Here is a 20780-nt window from a genome sequence, read left to right as displayed (position 1 = left end):
GACAAGGCTCCTGCTGTGTGTAAGCGACACGCCGGGCCAAGGAGGCTAAAGAGAGAAACGAGGGATTTCTCGGTCGGAAAACGAAGAGAAACAATGGATTTGGGGGCCAAAGGCAGAGAGAGAATTTACTGTGAGATTTGAGGTCACGCTTCAAGGATAGCGGATGTAAAATTTCTCGTGAGGGGCGAGAGTGACCCAATCAAATTTGGTAATAAACTCTCAAAGAGGTCCGGACTGGGCAAGTTTAGGGGTCGGAATGGGAGGAGGGAGCCCGGGGATCTAAGGGAGAGCACAGGGGCCACCCGGCAGAGATAAGAGTACCTCGGGTGAGCCGGATCCCGAGGTACGCGCGCTCGGCCTGCAGGGCAGAAGGCGGAGCCTTCCGGGGAACCGCCTATCGGGCCGCCCTGTGGGCGGGGCTATCCTGCTCTCCTGTTGATTACATAACAAACCTGTGCCGGTGGCGGGGGAGCGGCGCGGGCTGTGGAGGAGGGGGCGTGGCCGGGGCGTGGCCGGGGCGTGGCCAGGCCTGCACCGGGCCAGGCAAGATGGCGGCCGTGGATACCGAGTCTGCGCCCCTGACCCTAGAATCGCTGCCCACCGACCCCCTGCTCCTCATCTTATCCTTCTTGGACTACCGGGACCTAATCAAGTAATGGGACGAGGCACATGGCAGGGGTGGGGGTCGCGGGTAAGGGAGGAGGCGTAAGGCAGGAAGGACGGGGGCCCGGCTCGCCGACCCAACCTGGACTCGGGTGTCACCTAGAAGGAGACGCCAGGGCCACCCTGATCCTGCAGGGTCCCCCGGGGGGCCGGGGTGAGACCGTGGCGGAAGGGGCCCCGCCTTGAGGTCTTCCTCGCGTCTGGGGCCCAGGCCTGAGGAGCGACAAGAGCCCTCTCTCCTGGGCCTCAGCGAGGCCCAGTTGGAAGCGGGGAGATACTGCTCCCGGCTGCAGGCCCACGGACCCCCGCGGCCCGCACCTCCGGACCCCCGGCGTCTCTGCCCGATTCCGGCAGCCTTGGCCGCTTTGAAAAAGTCTCCGTCCCGGCGGCAGAGCACTCTCCTCTCTCTGCCTGGGCCGGAGGCCTTCGGAGGCCTTCGGAGTCGGGCGCCAAAGTGGGCCAGTGGGACGCGGGAGAGGAGCCGGGCCGACCCCCTCACCCCGGGGTGCGACTTCTGCGGCAACATTATATCTGGCAGGTTCACTTTGAGACTTCTCTGCTGGATAATTGTTTCGTTTTCAGCCTTCCTCCTCACGGTTGCATGTTGGATTTTGTTTTGGTACTGACTTCCGGTGGTGCGATACAGGTGACCATCTTCCCTCCCGTATGCTTTGGGTTTCCCAAGTTGCCGGCCTCTGTTCCAAAAATAAACACCGGTTGCTGGTAGGGGTTGTTAAATGCCGGGTTCCTTCAGCGCTTGGGACTGCCTGGAATGGTGGAAGAAATGGCGCTGTTTACACCCTTGACAGCTGGTGGCATGCCTCTTTCTTGGGCCACCATATATATTTGCAGAGGAGGCAAAGTCGCCCTCTTAAGGATAGGTAGGAGAGATTCGTTTTGTTTTGTTTTGTTTGATTAACCATTGGATTCTAGCAGTTTGGTGACTGTACCCTGTGTTGTCAGGGATCCTTGTAGACTTGCAGCTTTCTTGAAGTTAGTAGCAGCTGGTGGTTTGTCTAGCTAAGTGGTGACAGAGACATAACTCCAGTTTCTGGCTGCTATGTATATTAATACCTGTAACACTTATTTTTCTAGAAAACAAATTTTTCTCTACTCACACTTTTTTTTTTTTTCTACTCACGCTTGTAATAAAGTTTGTCTTTTCTTTGGAAAAGTCTGTTCCAGCTGCAAACTTTCATCTGAAATATTGTGTTGCTATAGCCTTTTAGAAATCTAACACTACACACACTCTTTTGATCTAATGGGCTACATTGCTCCCAGAGTGATCTTTCTAAGACAGAGACTAAAAATCTTGTAATGCCCCTCGTTATTTACAGATTTTAACCTAAACTTCAGGGCGCATTTAAGGCCCTTATTATTGGACATAGTCCACTCTAGGCAAATTGACCTCAGCCAGCATACCACACTTGTGCTTTTTTTGTTCTGTGGCTTAATCTCTTGACCTTGCCTGGAATGCCGTGCTCCCCTGTTCTCATCCTAGCGAGATGGAATTCCTTTAAGACCCCTTCTCCTGAGTCCGATCTCTACCTTTCTTCCTCCCATTGCAGAGTTCATTGACCACACCAGATAGATTGTGCATTTTCTCAAATATAAAGACTGTGTTGTTTGTCTCTGTAGTTGCCATTTATTCAACAGGTTTTTGCTTTTGTGTTTTTGAGTGTTTCTGTGTGCCAGCCTATTAAGTGCTGGGGAAACAATAGTGAACAAGACACATAAGGACCCTCTTATAAGCTCTTACAGTCTAGTGGACAAGATGGAGAGCAAGCAAGTGCATAATTACAAGAACTGCTGTGTGCTCTGAAGGAAATGAATCAGTGACTCTGTTAAGGAGCTGATTCAGACTGGAAGGAGCTGCCATATATGATAGACAGCATAGAACAGTCCTGGCAGAAGGAATGGTGTTTTCAGGAGCTGGTTGGAGGATAGCAGAGCCTGTTGGAAAAGCTAGGAGACTGGTGTTGCAGGAGGTAGGGAGTGACTCACAGGCAGAGAGGCTGAGCAGAGACTGGTGAGATCATGAAGGACCTTGTAAAACAAGGTGAGGAGTTCAAATTTATTATAAATGTTTTAGGTCGTAATCAAAGTTTTAAACAAAAGTGACATGATCCCTCTATAAATGTTTGTAGAAGTAAACTGAGTTGAATACTGTATTAGTCAGGGTTCTTGAAGGAAGCAGAACCAATATGTGTGTGTGTGTGGCTTATTTTAAGGTATTTGCTCGTGAATTGTAGAGGCTCTTTCCTATAGTCTGCCATGTGGAAAGTGGAGACCCAAGAAAGCTGGTGGTATAGTTTGAAGGGAGCTGGAGAAGTGACTCCAGTCTGGGTCTAAAAGCCTGAGAGCCAGGAGTGCCAAAGGCGGGATAAGATCAGTGTCCCAAATTAGTGGTCAGGCAGAGAGCAAATCCAACCTGCCTTTGCCTCTTTGTTCTGTTCAGGCCCTCAATGGATCGGGTGATGCCCACCTGTACTGGGGAGGGCTGTTTGGCTCACTTAGTCCACCAGTTCGAAGGCTTATCTTTTTCGGCACCATCTTACAGACACATCAGGAAATAGTGTTTAACCAGCTATCTGGGCATCCCTTAGCCCAAACAAGTTGACACAAATGCCTTTGAATTTTATCCACAGAAGTTTCTGTGACTTCTTTTCTATAGTATGTAGCCCAGATTTTTCAAGTGTCCCGCCCATTTGGGTTGGATTGATTAGTCTGTTGGGATCATTGTGTAGTGTAAACTGCACAGTTTGAATCTCACTGCATATCAGAATTATATGTGGCACTTTAAAAATATACATATCATGCCTGAGGTACAGACTTCACCCCATGCTGACTGAATCAGAAGCTGTAGGACAGTAGTTTTCATCCTTGATGTCCATCAAAAATCACCTCTGGTGCACATTCCAGAGATTCTTTTATGTTGTTTAACTCTTGGGATATTGAGGGAGAAGGACCTAAAAAAGAGATAGGGGACTCTTGAATTTACAAAATTGGAGGGATTCCTAGTTTTGCAAATGTTAGTTTGGGTGTCTCCTGAGAGTGGCTGAAAAGGATGAGAATGATGTTTGTGTAAAATCTGAAAAATGAACAAAGCCTCCTCTTTTTAGCATCAGTTGTTTTTTAACATGCCCCACTCATGGCCTTGACAAATCCTTTGTGATTTAAGATTCCCTTAATTGATTAGTTATTGCCCAAGTAAAATCTTTTAATACCTACCTACTTTCTCTAACTTGTAATTTCCCTTCTGAAAGGCTAGGAATCCATTTTTTTAAATCTTAAGTTCATTCTTTTTTGAATTAATTACATAGGGAACGATTTACAGGAATCAAGCACTGTTGTGTTAGAAATCTCTGTAATAAGAAAATTGTTTCTAATATTTCATATCTTTGAGCATTTGACACTAAGTTGAATAGCTGTAGATACTGAATCAGAACTGTTGTGAATCTTAACATCTTTTATAAGTTGGTTTTCCAATAATTTCTCTAATAGAAAAGTGTTTTTGGCTACATATTCCTGTTAAGAAAAAAAATTAGAACAAACAGAAGCCATGTGTATTTAATATCAAATGTCTCACAGATCTTAAAAAGAAAAAACACTGTTCACATCTGAGTAGCATTTCTATTTGTAGAAATGATTACGGCCCCAATAATGAGTATAGGAAACTCTTTGATTTAAAATAACTCCAATGGTTTTTATGTTTCATAGACTTGTGTGTGAAAATTAAAATTGTAGACATTTTGCAGTGTGTTTGTGAACTCAAATAGTTAAGATTTCACCACTCACAAGGTAATTATACTAGCTAACACGTTAAACAGGTTTTAGAAAATACTGTTTTGCAGTTATAAGGGTAGATAGTGGAAGAAAAGCAAAAGGAACAAAACAGAACATTGACTATTTTCATCTTCATTTCTAAATTGCTTTCTTGTTTTCTTTTATACTAACCATGAATCTGGTTACTGCTAGCTGTTGCTATGTCAGTCGAAGACTCAGCCAGCTCTCAAGTCATGATCCGCTGTGGAGAAGACATTGCAAAAAATACTGGCTGATATCCGAGTGAGTATTTGGGGAACATGTATTCTTGAAATTGGGCTCTTGGCTTTCATTAGTGCTAGTCTATCCTGATTCTCCTCTCTAAGCCTTGTCTCTTTAACACCTTTGATGGCTCTTCTTGTGCCTGCCAGGAAAAGCAGGTGTTCTCCAAGCTTCTGTCCTTGGCTGACTGCTCTTCTGCCTCTGTGAAGTCTCCTGCATGCACTGCTGCAGTTTGTAGAGATGACTTGTATACTTCTAACTCCCCAACCTGAGTGTCCACCCCAGACATTGCCATTGAACCCCAGATTTGTTTGCATAACTGTCTGCTGGACCTTTCCACTGGATGACCCGCAGGGGTCACTGAATTCAGTAAATTTTAATTAATTTGATAGAAGAGAAGTGTAGATGACAGAAGGTGGGAGTTGGAAAAGGTGGAAAAAAAGGGTAGGATTGCTAATATCTTTTTCTTAGGTTGAGGGGAGTCAGGTGGTAACTGAAGTTGGTGAAGCAAGAAACAGAGGTTTAAAAATATTATTCAAAGCTAAGCTATTGAGTGGAACTAAAAATAACAGAGCCTCTAAACATTGGGAGGAGAAAGAATGAGGAAGAAGGAGTTTTAAGTATTGCTTCATCCTGACCTTTTATTGATTCTTTGGGGTATCAGTAGATAGATATAAAGTTGATAAACCAAGAACTAGAGGAATAGGGACTTCCCTGGTGATCCAGTGGTTAAGAATCTGCCAGCCAACGTAGGGGACATGGGTTCAATCCCTGGTCCAAGAAGATCCCACATGCTGTGGAGCAGCTAAGCCCAAGTGCCACAACTACTGAGCCTGCGTGCTGCAACTCCTGAGGCCACTCGCCACAACTGCTGAAGCCCATGTGCTCGAGAGCCTGTGCTCTGCAACAAGAGAAGGCACTGGAATGGGAAGCCCTCACACCACAGCTAGAGAGTAGCCCCCGCTCACCTCAACTATAGAAAGCTCAGACGCAGCAGCAAAGACGCAGCGCAGCCAAAAATTTAAAAAGTTAAAAAAACAGCTAGAGGAATAAGCATTTAGAATTATAGAGATACCTTCCAGAAGTAACTAAAATTTCCTTTGAGGAGTTGACTTAGGAGACTGCCTCGCTTTTCATTATAAGTTCTTTGGTACTTTTTGGTTTTAATAATATGTGTATTACTTAGATGAATAAAAGGTTACTTCCTTCCTACCACTCCCCTCACCCCAAAAAACACACACATATGTACATACAACACCCTGAATTGTTCTTCTCCCCATCCCTAAACCTGATCCCCCTGCATTCCTGCCGTCACAGCAGTACCATCCATCCTGGCATCCAAGCCAGAGAGAGGAGTCATCCGACGCTGCTTCTCTCCTTCTCTCCCTTCATTTAGTGACCAAGCCTTTCTGACTTTAGCCCCTGTATGTTTCTTGAATCTTTCTTCTCATTCCATTTAGCCACCGCAGCTTTAGTTCCGTTCGTCATCCCTTACCAGGACTGCTGCAGAACCTTTCCAGCCGGTCTCTGAACCTCTAGTATACACCCCTCCCAAACCACAGCCGCAGGTCCACTCCTTTCACTGCCCCGTTACAGCTCTTCAGTGGCTCTCTATTCACTGCAGGATAAGGTCCAAGCTGCTAGTATGTTACCCTAAAGCTTTTTCTGGCTGCCTTATCCTCTCCCACTTCTGACTCTTAAATTTATATTTCACTTTTTCTCCCTAATTAGACTACATTCTTTGAAGGCAAAAAATGTGCATTATTTTCAGTGTCCTCAGTGGCTAAATAGACAGTAAATGTCTGTGGAATTGTACCAAACAGAAATGTTGAATTTTGATTCCTTGGCTGTGCTATATTGATTCTCTGGTTAATCCAGTGTAGATAAATTAGATTAATATAGCCTATCATTTGTTTCTAAATGTTCTCTAAAATAGAAAAACCAAATATATATTTTAAAATTTTACAACTGGTATGTTTTTAGGAGTAAGTTGAAATTCATATCCCCCCCCCAAAAAAAAGAAATTCATATCCCATATGTTATTCATATTGTATCTTATTAAGGATTAGAAAACTTAACAAAAATAATAAATAGAAAGTAAAAAAATAAGTGACTCATAATCCCACTATTCCAGGAATAACTTGTTAAATTTTTTGATGTATGTGTCACTGTTTATTATCTAGTCTTCATTTGTAGCTAAAATAAATGAAAAGGAAGACAAGTAGCCACAGATTCCCAATAAAGTATGTTGACAAGTGTCTAAAATATATGCTAATTTCATTGTAAAAGATTTTTAATTTTATTTTTTAAATCTATTTAGGGAAGAGAAAACACAGAAGAACCAGTGTTGGAAATCCCTCTTCATTGATACTTACTCTGATGTAGGAAGATATATTGACCATTACGCTGCTATTAAAAAGGCCTGGGATGATCTCAAGAAATACCTGGAACCCAGATGTCCTCGGATGGTTTTATCTCTGAAAGGTATTGGGAATGCAGGGTCTCCCTTCTTCATTTTAGTTACTCTAGTATAAATAGGTTAAATAACTTTGGGTTTCTATCTCCTATGCTGATCTGTGCTAATCCAACATTATCAGTAATTCATCATTCACATTTGGTCAAGGAAATCAGAAGCCTGATTGGCTAAGAGGACTCTGGTTCTAGTGCTTGCCCTATTTTTGCCTACCTCAGCACCCACATGATTCTTTATTAGAAGGGAAGGCTGAACTCATTTGATCTTTACATTTGTTTTACATAAAGAAACTAGTAATGCTAAAATTGCTTGAGGATACCTGTTGTAATTTCTTTGAAAAGACTTTCTTTTTTAATTGAAGAATTGCCTGCTCTATCAGCCCTCTTCCCAGTTTTCAGTACAAGTGTTTATTTGACAGCCTGATATTAGGAAAGACCAAATATTGACAGACTGGGTTTTGAAGCATCTGAAGAGCAGCATAATAGAATGGGGAAAACCTTCATCCCTACTTTGACGTTTACAGAATAATGAAACTAAGACTTGAAGTGAGGTTTATTTGACCCCAGAATCTGTTCTGTGTCTACCATAGTATTATTGTCCAATTTTGGCGAGAAATATTAACAAGCTATTTCCCATTACTTTGATTTTTAAATTTATGCCCAAGAAATACATAAATGGATTGGAGGTGCTACTTATCTGCTTTAGCTTCCAATTTCTTTCAGGTTTTTCCACTAAAAGGAATTTTATATGTGTTTTGGTTTTGCTAAGGTGAAAATGGAATTAGTTCTTCTCAAACGTATTCCTTTTGAAGTGAGGTCTCTTTTGAAAAAGCATTCCTTTTACATTTCATATTTCTGCTGTACTTTTCCATGCAAATATGAATTTCTTACAATCATGATCGCATGACCAGTTACTTAAAACTGAATTGCAAGGAAATAGAAGAAAGAATAATTTGGTAGAGAGAGTAGAGCTTTGAAGGATTAATATTTTTATTAGTTTCTTTTTTTTTTTTTTGTTAGTAGATGACATTCAGACTTTATTTATTTATTTATTTATTTTTTCAGTGGGTTTTGTCATACATTGATATGAATCAGCCATAGATTTACACGTATTCCCCATCCCGATCCCCCCTCCCACCTCCCTCTCCACCCGATTCCTCTGGGTCTTCCCAGTGCACCAGGCCCGAGCACTTGTCTCATGCATCCCACCTGGGCTGGTGATCTGTTTCACCATAGATAGTATACATGCTGTTCTTTTGAAACATCCCACCCTCACCTTCTCCCACAGAGTTCAAAAGTCTGTTCTGTACTTCTGTGTCTCTTTTTCTGTTTTGCATATAGGGTTGTCGTTACCATCTTTCTAAATTCCATATATATGTGTTAGTATACTGTAATGTTCTTTATCTTTCTGGCTTACTTCACTCTGTATAATGGGCTCCAGTTTCATCCATCTCATTAGAACTGGTTCAAATGAATTCTTTTTAACGGCTGAGTAATATTCCATGGTGTATATGTACCACAGCTTCCTTATCCATTCATCTGCTGATGGGCATCTAGGTTGCTTCCATGTCCTGGCTATTATAAACAGTGCTGTGATGAACATTGGGGTGCACGTGTCTCTTTCAGATCTGATTTCCTCAGTGTGTATGCCCAGAAGTGGGATTGCTGGGTCATATGGCAGTTCTATTTCCAGTTTTTTAAGAAATCTCCACACTGTTTTCCATAGCGGCTGTACTAGTTTGCATTCCCACCAACAGTGTAAGAGGGTTCCCTTTTCTCCACACCCTCTCCATTAGTTTCTTTTCTTGAAAGAAAAGAAAAATATCATCTACTTCGTATGTGGGGTTGAAAAATTTCAAGAGGAAAATAATTCTGAAAATAGGTAATTTGGTGGTGGTATGTAAAATATGTAAAGGTTAGTGGACTTCCTGGGTGGCACTAGTGGTAAAGAACTTTCCTGCTAATGCAGGAAATGTAAGAGACTCAGGTTTGATCCCTGGGTTGAGAAGATCCCCTGGAGGAGGATATAGCAACCCACTCCAGTGTTCTTGCCTAGAGAATCCCATGGACAGAGGAGCATGGCAGGCTACAGTCCATAGGGTCTCAAAGAGTCCTATTTGACTGAAGTGATTTAGCATGAAGCAAGCATGCAGTAGCTAGTATTTGTCAAACACAAAGCTAGGCGCTAAGCTAAGTACTGTGTATTATTCCATTTAAATTGCCAAAATCCTATGAGGTAGGCAATTACTATTCTCATTTTATAGGTGAGTTACCTGAGGCAAAAAAATCTTAAGTAAGTTGTTTGCCATCACAAAGCAAAGACTGAGCCAGGATTTGAATACAGGACTGATTCCAGAGCTGCGGTCTTCACAGCTGTTGAAGGAAGAGAGGACCTATTCTGTTTAGATTGTCTTAGGACTCTTAGAGAGTTAGTCTAATACTAGGGTATTTGGACTATGAGAATATATTTGTTGTTCTCATTTGAGGCACGGAGCTACCAGGAAAGGAAGAAACTAAGGGTACATAGCAGCCTCTTCCTTTTCTCTTTTATAGTTTTTTAGGGGGGCACTCAGTTGGTATTCCCAGGCTCCCTGCTCACAGTTGTGTTCTTAGTAGTTGTAGGTGAGGTTGTCAGAGAATTCCTTAGCAGCCCCTGTTTCACTCCCAGGTGCCAGTTCTCTGGGGTCTTTGCTATGAGTTGGAATAGGACAAATGCTCTGAAATCTAGAAAATTGGGGGTTCTATTCATGTAGACCTTTGAGTTTTAGGACTGGGTCAGGAACTTAGCTATTCATCTCAGGGGCCATAGTCCCTGACTCAATTTCAAAGGTAGGGAGATTACAGATAGGAAACTTGGAAAGCAGATAGGCATTGGGCTTGGGAAAATTTTTATTAAGTATCTTGAAATTATAGTATCCTGGCATGTTGTTGTTCAGTCACTCAGTCATGTCTGACTCGTTGTGACCCCATGACTACAGCATGCCAGGCTTCCCTGTCCTTCACCATCTCCCAGAGTTTGCTCAGACTCATGTCCATTGAGTCGATAATGCCATCCAACCATCTCATCCTCTGTCGTCCCCTTCTCCTCCTGCCTTCAATCTTTCCCAGCATCAGGGTCTTTTCCAGTGAGTCAGCTCTTCGCATCAGGTGGCCAAAGTATTGGGAGTTTCAGCTTCAGCATCAGACCTTCCAATGAATATTCAGGGTTGATTCCTTTTAGGATTGACTGGTTGGATCTCCTTGCAGCCCAAGGGGCTCTCAAGAGTCTTCTCCAGCGCCACAGTTGGAAGCATCATTTCTTCCCCACTCAGCCATTTTTATTGTCCAGCTCTCACATCCATACATGGCCACTGGAAAAACCATAGCTTTGACTAGATGGACCTTTGTAGGCAAAGTTATATCTCTACTTTTTAATATGCTGTCTAGGTTTGTCATAGCTTTTCTTCCAAGGAGCAAGTGTCTTTTAATTTCATGGCTGCAGTCACCATCCACAGTGATTTTGAAGCCCTAGAAAATAAAGTCTGTCACTGGTTCCATTGTTTCCCTGTCTGTTTGCCATGAAGTGATAACCAGATGCCGTGGTCTTTTGTTTTTTGAATGTTGAGTTTTAAACCAGCTTTCTCACTCTCCTCTTTCACCTTCATCAACAGGCTCTTCAGTTCCTCTTTGCTTTCTGCTATAAGGGTAGTGTCATCTGCATATCCAAGTTTATTGATATTTCTCCCAGCAATCTTGATTCCAGCTTGTGCTTCATCCAGCCTGCATTCCACATGATGTACTCTGCATATAAGTTAAATAAGCAGGGTGACAATATACAGCCTTGACATACTCCTTTCCCAATTTGGAGCCAGTCTGTTCTTCCATGTCCAGTTCTAACTGTTGCTTCTTGACTTGCACACAGGTTTTGCAGGAGGCAGGTAAGGTGGTCTGGTATTCCCATCTCTTGAAGAATTTTCCACAGTTTGTTGTGATCCATGCAGTCAGAGGCTTTAGCGTAGTCAATGAAGTAGAAGTAAGATGTTTTTCTGTATTTCTCTTTGCTTTTTCAATGATCAAAAGATGTTGGCAATTTGATCTCTGGTTCCTCTGCCTTTTCTAAATCCAACTTGTACATCTGGAAGTTCCCGGTTGCAATCTGTCTAATGGTATATATCATATGTCTTTGAAGTTCATATTAACCTTAAATGTTGACTTAACATTTTTTGAGTCCAGGGACTTCTCAGAGATCATTTTGACCAAGGATTAGCGGACTTTTTCTTTAAATGACCAGCTAGTAAATATTTTAGGCTTTGATAGGTAGATGGCCTTTGTGACAGCTGTTGAGCTCTGCTATTGTGGGAAAGCAGCCATAGACAATTCAACAACAAATGGGTGTGGCAGTGTTCCAAGAAAACTTTATTTAGGGAAGTAGGCGGCATTTGGCCTGCAGGCTGTAGTTTGTGGATCTCTGATTTATAACAGCCCTTTTCTTTTTGTAGGTAAAGGAACAGTCTCAGAGACTTTAGGTGACTTATGCAGGGTCCTATAGCTGGTGAGGAACAGAGATAAACTCTAGAACTCTAGGCCTCTTGGCTCCTAGTAATTTTTTCACCGCTTCCTTATGCAAATAGGCTGGGGGCCAGGAAAGCACTTTATTAGTATTTCAAGTATTTATTAAGTACTTGAAAGTTACTTAATCCTCTCTCTAATTCTCTGTAGGTGGTTATCATCTTCTATTTTGCAGAGGAGGAAACCGGATTAAAGAGGTGAAATAACTTGCCAGAGATCACAGTCAGTCTAGTCATACCATGGTATCCACAAGGGATTGGTTCCAGGGCTCACTGAGGATATCGAAATCCAAAGATGCTCAAGTCCCATAGTTGACCCTTTGTATCCTTGTGTTCCACAACCGTGGATACAGAGGGCCAGCTGTAATTGGTAGAACTGAGATTTGACCCTGGTCTGTCTGGCTCCCAAATTCTGTCAGAGTAGGATGCCCCTCTAAAACATATTTCCTTATATTTGTCTTTCACCATGTTTCCTTGTTGTCATTTTATTTCATTTTTTTCTGTCTTGCTATCTCTTTGCAAGAAATGCTTGGTTTCTTACTGTTACATGTTAAATGTCCAACATGTAGCACTAACCATATAAATTTTAGTAATTTTTTTCTCATTCAACTTCTGGTTCATATAGCTTTTCAGCTTGTTTACTTTCATACTGAACTTTAAAAAAAATAAACTTTTTTGTAGTAATTTACATTACAAGACAGTTGCAAAGAGCACAAAGAGTTCCTGTGAACCCCTCAGCTTCAGTTTGTCCTAACATACCATCCCATGGGACATTTGTCAAACTAAAGTCTTCACTGGCACATTACTGCTCACTAAACTCTGGACTTTATTTGGAATTCCTCAGATTTTCCATCAGTGGGATCCTTTCTCAGTTGCCTTTTAGATCCTTTTTCATTTAGTTGCCATGTGTCTCCTCACTGTCCTCTGGCCTGTGGAAATTTCCCAGCCTGCCGGGTCCAGCCTCGGCAGGATACAGGGGGTACCCTCAGGATGAACGGTGTCGGCGAGAGAGAGAAGACATGTGAGACTAGCCTTGACAGGGCCAAGTCTGCGAGGGAGAGAGAAAGAGAGAGAGAGAGAGAGAATGACCAGACGGGGGTGTTTGCAGGGTCTGGCAGAGTCTGGCAATGCTTTATTTTTTACCATAGCTTTTATACCCTAAGTTAGTACACTTCTAAGGGGAAGATAGTTTAACATTACATCAGCTTGTTCATCACGAAACCAGGGTGTTTTCTGCATACTTCTTAGTTTATGAGGGTCTTGTACATTATCCTCTGGCCTTGGGGCCTATTAACATTTTATGCAAGTCAGGTGAATGTAAACCTATTTTTTGTTTCTATGGTGACCTTAACTGAAAGGTAACAGTGTCATAGGGAAATAGTACAGAGTAGAATTATATTCTTGTTAATACAAAAATTAATCTTTCTGCAAAAGTTGTCAGTTGCGTTTATCTAAGAAGTTTACCCCATACTGACTGCGACTTTGGTGAGGCAGCTTCTGCCTAGCACTCCTGACTGACAATTAACAACCATCTCATTGTTACCACACTAGGGCTAAGTTCTTATTTCTCTAGATCTTTAACTATATTAACAATGGTTTTTATAACACAACCTTAGCACGTTAAAGGCAAAAATACAGCAAGCAAAAACACAGCAAGCAAATCACAACCCAGTAACCACCTATAGAATAATTTTTCTTATGTTTTCTAATAGGACTCCTTTACCCCTTAAAAGGGCTCTATATCTATTAGGGCTTTTATATAATCAGGTTCTATATGCTAGTTTATGATTAGGATATTATAAGCAATCATGCATATTAGTACCAAGGGCATAAATGCATTTGGCTAACAAACTACCAGCAAAGGAGTTTAAATTAAAACACTCCTTTCACCCTGAATAATCTCATAAAATACCACCACCTGGGAAACTTATTGATTAAAGTTCTAAATTGATTCTTATTTGAGAAGAGATCGGGGAAGGCCTTCCTGCCTGTGTCAGAGAAATTAGGGAGTAGTCCATTGAGGCAGGCATCAGAAAGACAGATTTCATCTTTAAGGTGAGCGCTGGGGGCAGCTTTTCGAAATCCCTGAAAACCTGATCTGCCTTGCCTGTCAGGCTTTCTCCTCGTGACCTTGTCATGGGTGGGATCTCATGAGCTGGCCTTTTCGAAAACCCCTGAAAACCTGATCCGCCTTGCCCGTCAGGTTTTCTCCCTTATGGCCTTTTTGGGGTAGGGTCTCTGTGTTGGCTCCCGGCACCAGCCTTTCCTTATCTTTCACAGCCTTGACTTTGAAGCAGTACTGGTCAGGTATTTTGCAAGATGTCCCTCAGACTGACTTTGTCTAAAGTATTACTCATGATTAGATTGGACTAAGGGGTTTTCAGGTTACTACTGAGGGGAACTGTTTCTTTTATCACATAGCTGGAGGTGTGTGATATCCACAGGCTATCACTAGTGATGTTAACCAACCTAGAGAAATGTGCACAGATCAAAAATAAAAAATAAACAAAGAAATGTGCACAGATCATAAGTATATGACTCAGTAAACTGTTGCAATGTGAACTTGCCCATTGTAACACCCTTCAGGTCATAAAGTAGAATAATTACCTAGAACCCTCTCTTTTTCTCAGGGGTAACCACTATCCTGATTGCTAATGCCACTGAGTAGTTTTCTGTCTTTTTGAACTTTATATAATTTGCATGATTGACTGTGTATTTTGTGTAAAGTATTTTTTTCATTTGTGAGATTCAGTTGTGTTGTGTGTAACAGTATTTTGTTCATTTTTGCTATGGTATAAACATTCCATTATATGATTAGACCACAGTTTATATATGTATTCTACTGTTGCTGGATAGTTTATTTCTAGTCTTTGACTATTATAAATAATACTGTAAATCATTTTTAAAGCAATTTTTATTAGGGCATAGTTGATTTAAAATGTTGTGTTAGTTTCTGCTGTATGGCAAAGGGAGTCAGTTATACATATACATATATCCACTCTTTTTTGGATTCTCTTCCCTTGTACGTCATTACAAGTGTTGAGTGGAGTTCCCCGTTCCTTACAGTAGGTCCTTATTAGTTATCTATTTTATGTATAGTAGTCTGTATATGTCAATCCCAGTCTCCCAATTTATCCCTGCCCCCCAATCCTAAGTTTGTTTTCTACGTCTGTGACTCTATTTCTGTTTTTAAATCATTTTTGATGTACTTATGAGCATGTTTCTATCAGGCAAATATCTAGGATTGCATTTGTTGGGTGGTATAGTATGCTTACATTAAACTTTAAAAAATACTGTTAATTTTCCAAAACGGTTTTACCACTTTACATTCCGACTAGCACTTTAATGTTGTCATTGTTTTTATTTTGGCCTTTCTAATGTGTGTGTATGGTGATTTTAATTTGCATATCCTTGAGGAGGTAGAATGACGGTTTTATTTCTAGCTTTCCAATCCCTATATGTCATTTCTTTATTCTTCTTGCTTTATTGAACTGGCTGGGGCCTTCAGTGCAGTATTGGGTAGAAATGATAATAGTGAGTATCCTTATCTTTCCAACTGCAGAGGGAGAGCTTTCAACAAGATGATGTTTGCTATAGGTTTTTAGTAGATACTGTTTAGCATATTGAAGGAAGTCCCTTAAGATCCTAGTTTGGGGAAAGGGTTTTTTGTTTTTGTGTTTTAAATGAATAATTGAATTTTATCAAATCCCTTTCTACTTCATTCTGTTAATGCTCTGAATTACATTGATTTTCTGAATGTTAAGCCAGTTTTGCATTCGTGGAGTAAACTACTTTGGTTAGAATGTATTATCTTTTCCTTTTTATATATTGTTGGATTAAATTTGCTAGTATTTGGGGTTTTTACATCTATGGTCATGAGAGAGTTTGGCCTGTAATTTTCCTTTCTTGCAATGTTCTTGTCAGGTTTTGGTATCAAGATGATGCTGGCCTTGTAAAACGAGTCGGGAAGTGTTGCCTCTTTTTCTGTTCCCTGGAAGAGTTTATGTAAGCCTGGTCTTATTTCTTGTTTAAATGATTAGTAGAATATTACCAGTGAAGCTATTCAATCTTGGAGTTTTCATTGTGGGAAGGTTTTAAATTAAATTTCAATTTCTTTATCAGATTTAGGACTACTCAGATTTTCTACTTAGTCTCATGTCAGTTTTGGTAAGTTGTGTTTTTCCAGGAAATTGTGTACTTCGTGTACATTTTCCAATTTATTGCTATAAAATTTTTCATAATATCCTCTTTGTAATGCTCGCTGGATCAGTAGTGATTTCACCTTTCCATTTCTGATATTATTTGATATTATTATTTCTTTCTGTTATTCTTGATCAGTTTTGCTAGGAAGGGCTAATCAATTTTATGAATGTTTTCAAAGAACTGACTTTTGTCTTTGTCAATCCTCTGTATATTAATATCTTATTTCTTATTTCTTTAATTTCGCTGACTTCTCTTTGAGTTTACTTTATTGTCACTTTTTCCTGACTTGAGATGATTACTTAGATTATAGATTTTTCAGCCTTTCTAATTTTCTTCAAATCCCTTTAGGTGTATAAATTTCCCTTTAAACATAGCTTTAAGTTCATCCCACAAGTTTGAATATGTTGTGTTTTCATTAACATGCAGTTCAAAATATTTTGTGGTTTCTTCTTTGACCCATGGATTGTATAGAAATGTATTCCTTGATTTCCAAACATTGGGGGCTTTTTTATAATCTTTTAAATGTAATTTATGTTTTAATTCCACTGTGATCAGAGAATATACTCTATATGAGTTCAGTCATTTGAAATTTATTGTGATTTGTTGTGTGTCCAGCATATAATTTATCTTGGGAAATATTCCATGTATACTTGAAAAGAATATGTATCTCTCCACTATATTTTTTGCCATTGTTGCCAATTAGTACTATATATATAATTAGGCAAAAACTGTTAATCTTATTCAATCATCTATACTCTTATGAAGTTTTTGGTTTTCTTATTCTGTTAGTTACTGAGAGAGATATGTTAAAATTCCTTACTGTGGTAGGCAGAGTTCTGAGAAAATTTCCAAGATTCCCATCTTTGTGGTACATGCCTGATACAATGATTGCCTCGCCTTAAATATGAGTGGTACTATGGATATAATTGATTTTAGTCCTGTGATTAGGTCATATTATACGACAAAAGGTAAAGGGGTTATACAAATGTAATGAAAGTCAAAAATTAGTTGTTTATGAATTAATTATTAATCAAAAGGGAAATTATCCTGAGCAAGCCTGACCCAGAGGGAACTTAAAAGGAACTGGGCCCTTCCAGAAGTCAGAGAGATTCAGAGCATGAGTATCTCTCCTGTTGGCCATGAGCAAGCAAATTGGCATGTCGTGGAGAGGGCCAGCTGATAGGGAATGGCAGATGGCTTCTCAGCAGAGAGCTTCAGTCCTGCAACTGCAAAGAACCAAGTTCTGCCAATAACCCGTGAGTCTGGAAGAGAACCCCAAGCAAAGGATGCATAAAATGAGCTAGCAGCCCCAGTTAACACCATGATTTCAGCCTTGTGGGACCTGAGCGGAAGATCCAATTGAGTCATGCCCAGAATTCTGACCTGCAGAAACTGTGAAATAGTAAATGAGTGTTGCTTGACACTTCTAATATTGTGGCAGTAGAAAACTAATATACCCATTATAATTATAGATAATCTTTTTTTTCCATTTTAATTCTGTCATTTAAAAAATATATTTTGAAGCTGTGTTATTAGATGTACAAAACTAAAGTTATAATGCCTGTGTAGTGAATTTAACCTTTTTGCCTTTACAGAAAGTCCTCCATTACCTCAAATAATGCTATTTGCCTTCAAGTCTGTTTTGTATGATTTTAGTAGAGCTATTTTAGTTTTCTGTGTTTACATCTTTAAGATGTACCTCTTGTATATGATTGTGTTTTGTTTTTCATCTGGTCTGTCAGTCTGATTTTTAATTAGATTATTTAGTCTGTTTATATTTAACATAACCACTAATACATTTGAATGTAAATATACTATGTTGCTGGGAAGCCCAGGTGGTTCGGTGGTGAAGAATCCACTGCCAATGCAGGAGACGCAGTTTGATCCCTTGGTCGGGAAGGTCCCCTGGAGGAGGGCATGGCAACCCACTCCAGTACTCTTGCCTGGAGAATCCCGTGGACAGAGGAGCCTGGTGGGCTACAGTCCTTGGGGTTGCAAAGAGTTGGATATGACTGAGTGACTGAGCAGGCATGTGTGCATACCTTGTTTCTACTTTTTAATGGTGCCACCTAAGCAGGTTTTCCTTTTTTTGCATTCTTCTTAATTATCTTTTATTCCATACCTCCTTTCCTTTCTTATTTAACTTCTTCTTTTAGTGATTAGTCTAGAAATTAAAATATGTATATATGACATGATTGAAGCCTATTGTAAAATTAATACTTTTACCACTTCCTGAACAATGAAAGATCCTTAAAATACTTCAATTTCAATTACCTCCCTCTTATCTTTTGTATTATAGTTTTATGGTTTTAGTTTTCAACATATTTTATATCTTTGAAAACATTATTACTATTTTATATGTTCAATATTATTTTAGATTTACCTCCATATTTACCTCTTCTAGTTGCCCTTTATTTCTTCCTGTATCTTCATGCTTTCATCTGGGATAATTTTTCTTCTGCCTGAAGAATTCCTGTTAGTATTTTTTTTTTAATTAGGGACTGCAACTGCTGAATATTTTCAGATTTTTTTTTTTTTTGGTTGAAAAATGTTTTTATTTCATCTTCACTTTTGAAGTATAAATTGACTAAATATAGAATTCTAGTCAGCAGGTGGTGGTGTTTTGTTTTTTTTCCCCAGCACTTGAAGATACTACTCTAGCTTCTGTTGTTCTGTAGATAATTTAGCTATCAGTCTTAACTGTCATTCCTCTGAAAGTGACTGTGGCTTTTCCCCCTTCTCTGGTTGCTTTTAAGATTTCTCTTTGTCTTTGATTTTCAGCAGTTTTCCAGTAATGTGTCTAGGTAGTGATTTTCTTTGTAATTACAGTGCTTCTTGAGTTGTTTTCATCAATTTTAGAAAATTCCCAGCCCTGTGATAATGCTGAAGGCTTTGCTCCGTTTCCCAGCTTTGTGTTTGTTTTCAGAATTGGTAGTTGCCTCAAACAAGGTAGCTCCAATGGCCTGACCAAACTCTCAGTTTCCCTGTTCTGGACCAGCCTCCCCCAGCCCAGACCCTGCTGGTTCTCACTGCCTTTGAGGTTCTCCAAAAACCTTGAAACCAATATTCTGTTCAGTTTTTCTACTTCTAAGCAGAAGGTTTGGCCCAGTAGCCTGGTGGGCCATTGCTGGGAGTGACTCTCTTCTCTTGGTATTTGTAATGATACTTTTTGAAGCTAGTTTATGTGGCAGGCTTACAAACATGAAAATCAAATGCTAGGTAATGTCCTCCTAGAATGAACCTACACCTAAGTCCTGTATTCCTCATTGAGAAGCTTGGTGAAGACTCTTGAACAACATCTGTTATAGAGGACTTCTGGAGAGTTTTTTTAAATAGAGAAGTTTATTAGATTAAGAAAAATGAGCTATGCTCTTAAGTTTGCAGTGTAATGTGAAAAATTAATGTGGATTTCACTGGTGCCTGCCATTCCATATTTTACTTAATGCCAGTGCTTTCCCCCTGGAGAGGAAACTAGGGGATTTGCTTGCTCAAGTGCTTCAAATGTCAGAGCCAATCTAAAGTGATGTAGTGGTTCTCTGTATATTCAGTTCATTTCCCTATGTTTCAGCAAGTACCTTTTAGGCAGAATTCCGTTGGTCTCAAATTGTTTCATTGACTAGCAGGTACATTGGAATTCCTTCTTAGATTTAAGGCTGTCATTGTTTCATAATTTGCTTTTCTGTGTCTCTGCAGAGGGTGCTCGAGAGGAAGACCTAGATGCTGTGGAAGCTCAGATCGGCTGCAGGCTTCCTGATGATTATCGGTGTTCTTATCGTATCCACAATGGGCAGAAGTTAGTGGTTCCTGGGTAAGATGTTCACTGTTTGGGGCATTTTTTATTATACAAAGTATTTTCTAGAATGTAAACAAATTGTATTTGTAGTTATTCTTAACAGATTAAAGGAGTATGAGAATATCCTCTTGTTTCTTGTAATAATCCATAAGACAAAATATAAAGCTTGAATTTGATTTTGCCAAAATAGATTATGTCTCAAAATCATCATTTCTATCAATGCATCTTTATAGTTTAAATGAAGTCTGGTTGGAGGTGGGGGCTATGGGACATGAGATAGGGGAGTGTGTGTGTGTATGTGTATAATTTAACTAGAACTGTTATGAATCCTTGAAATGTTTACCCTGTTACAGGCCAGGTAAATTGTTTGGGAGAACTTGTGTAAATTCTGTGTATCATACATTTAAAAAGTAATTTGCTCAGAGCTACATATACTTAACCAAAGAAAACATAGTTTTGTCCTATTCAAGCATAGCCTATTAGTTTTGTCCTATTCAAGTATAGCCTATCATTGAATAGCCTATTTTGAACTTACTTCCAAAAGATATGAAGTATTCACTGTGGATCCTTTTGGTAAAAGCAGAGCATACAGTAGCTGTCAAATTCACTCCTGGTTTTAAAAGGTCTAGTCTTTGAATGATTCTACTCCTTTTGTTCCCTTATGAAGTTAAGCTAATTCAGAAACTTTGCATTTGTGACATGCTAATAGGAATTTAGGGAGAATTTTGCATTGTTCTTGTTAGAATTTGATATCTCTATGTGTGTGAAAAATCATATGAGGCTCTGTTACCATTTTAGATCAGAGTTGAGTGAGTACAGGGAATCTAGAAGAAGGTGATCGCTCATACCGAGGTTACTGAGGTTCAGATGTCAAATACTGGGCAGTTAGAACTAGATAAGCCTAAATCACTGATTTTTTCTTTTTCTACTCTTGTTTTCCTGTCACACTGCAACTTGACAAAAAGGAAAAATTGTCATATTTCAAGAACAAACAGGAGAGAACTTTACTAAAGGGGTTGCTCAGACTTGACATGACAAACAGGTCATGAGTTCAA

The 20780-nt window shown here is 39.9% G+C and overlaps 1 protein-coding gene across 1 annotated transcript in view; it reads left to right on the top strand.

The window, feature by feature from the left end:
- The first annotated feature begins 496 nt into the window (after nucleotides 1-496).
- FBXO3 (F-box protein 3) overlaps nucleotides 497-20780 on the top strand; it is a 35336-nt gene continuing 15052 nt past the window's right edge. The window contains exons 1-4 of the mRNA XM_043481590.1: nucleotides 497-652; nucleotides 4642-4731; nucleotides 7031-7194; nucleotides 19626-19740. Coding sequence (XP_043337525.1) covers nucleotides 549-652; nucleotides 4642-4731; nucleotides 7031-7194; nucleotides 19626-19740 — 473 coding nt within the window. The 5' untranslated portion in view covers nucleotides 497-548. The remainder of the gene's footprint in view (nucleotides 653-4641; nucleotides 4732-7030; nucleotides 7195-19625; nucleotides 19741-20780) is intronic.

Source organism: Cervus canadensis, chromosome 11 (genome assembly GCF_019320065.1).
Source record: "Cervus canadensis isolate Bull #8, Minnesota chromosome 11, ASM1932006v1, whole genome shotgun sequence".
NCBI lineage: Eukaryota > Metazoa > Chordata > Mammalia > Artiodactyla > Cervidae > Cervus > Cervus canadensis.
This window is presented reverse-complemented; position numbering and strand designations above follow the sequence as displayed.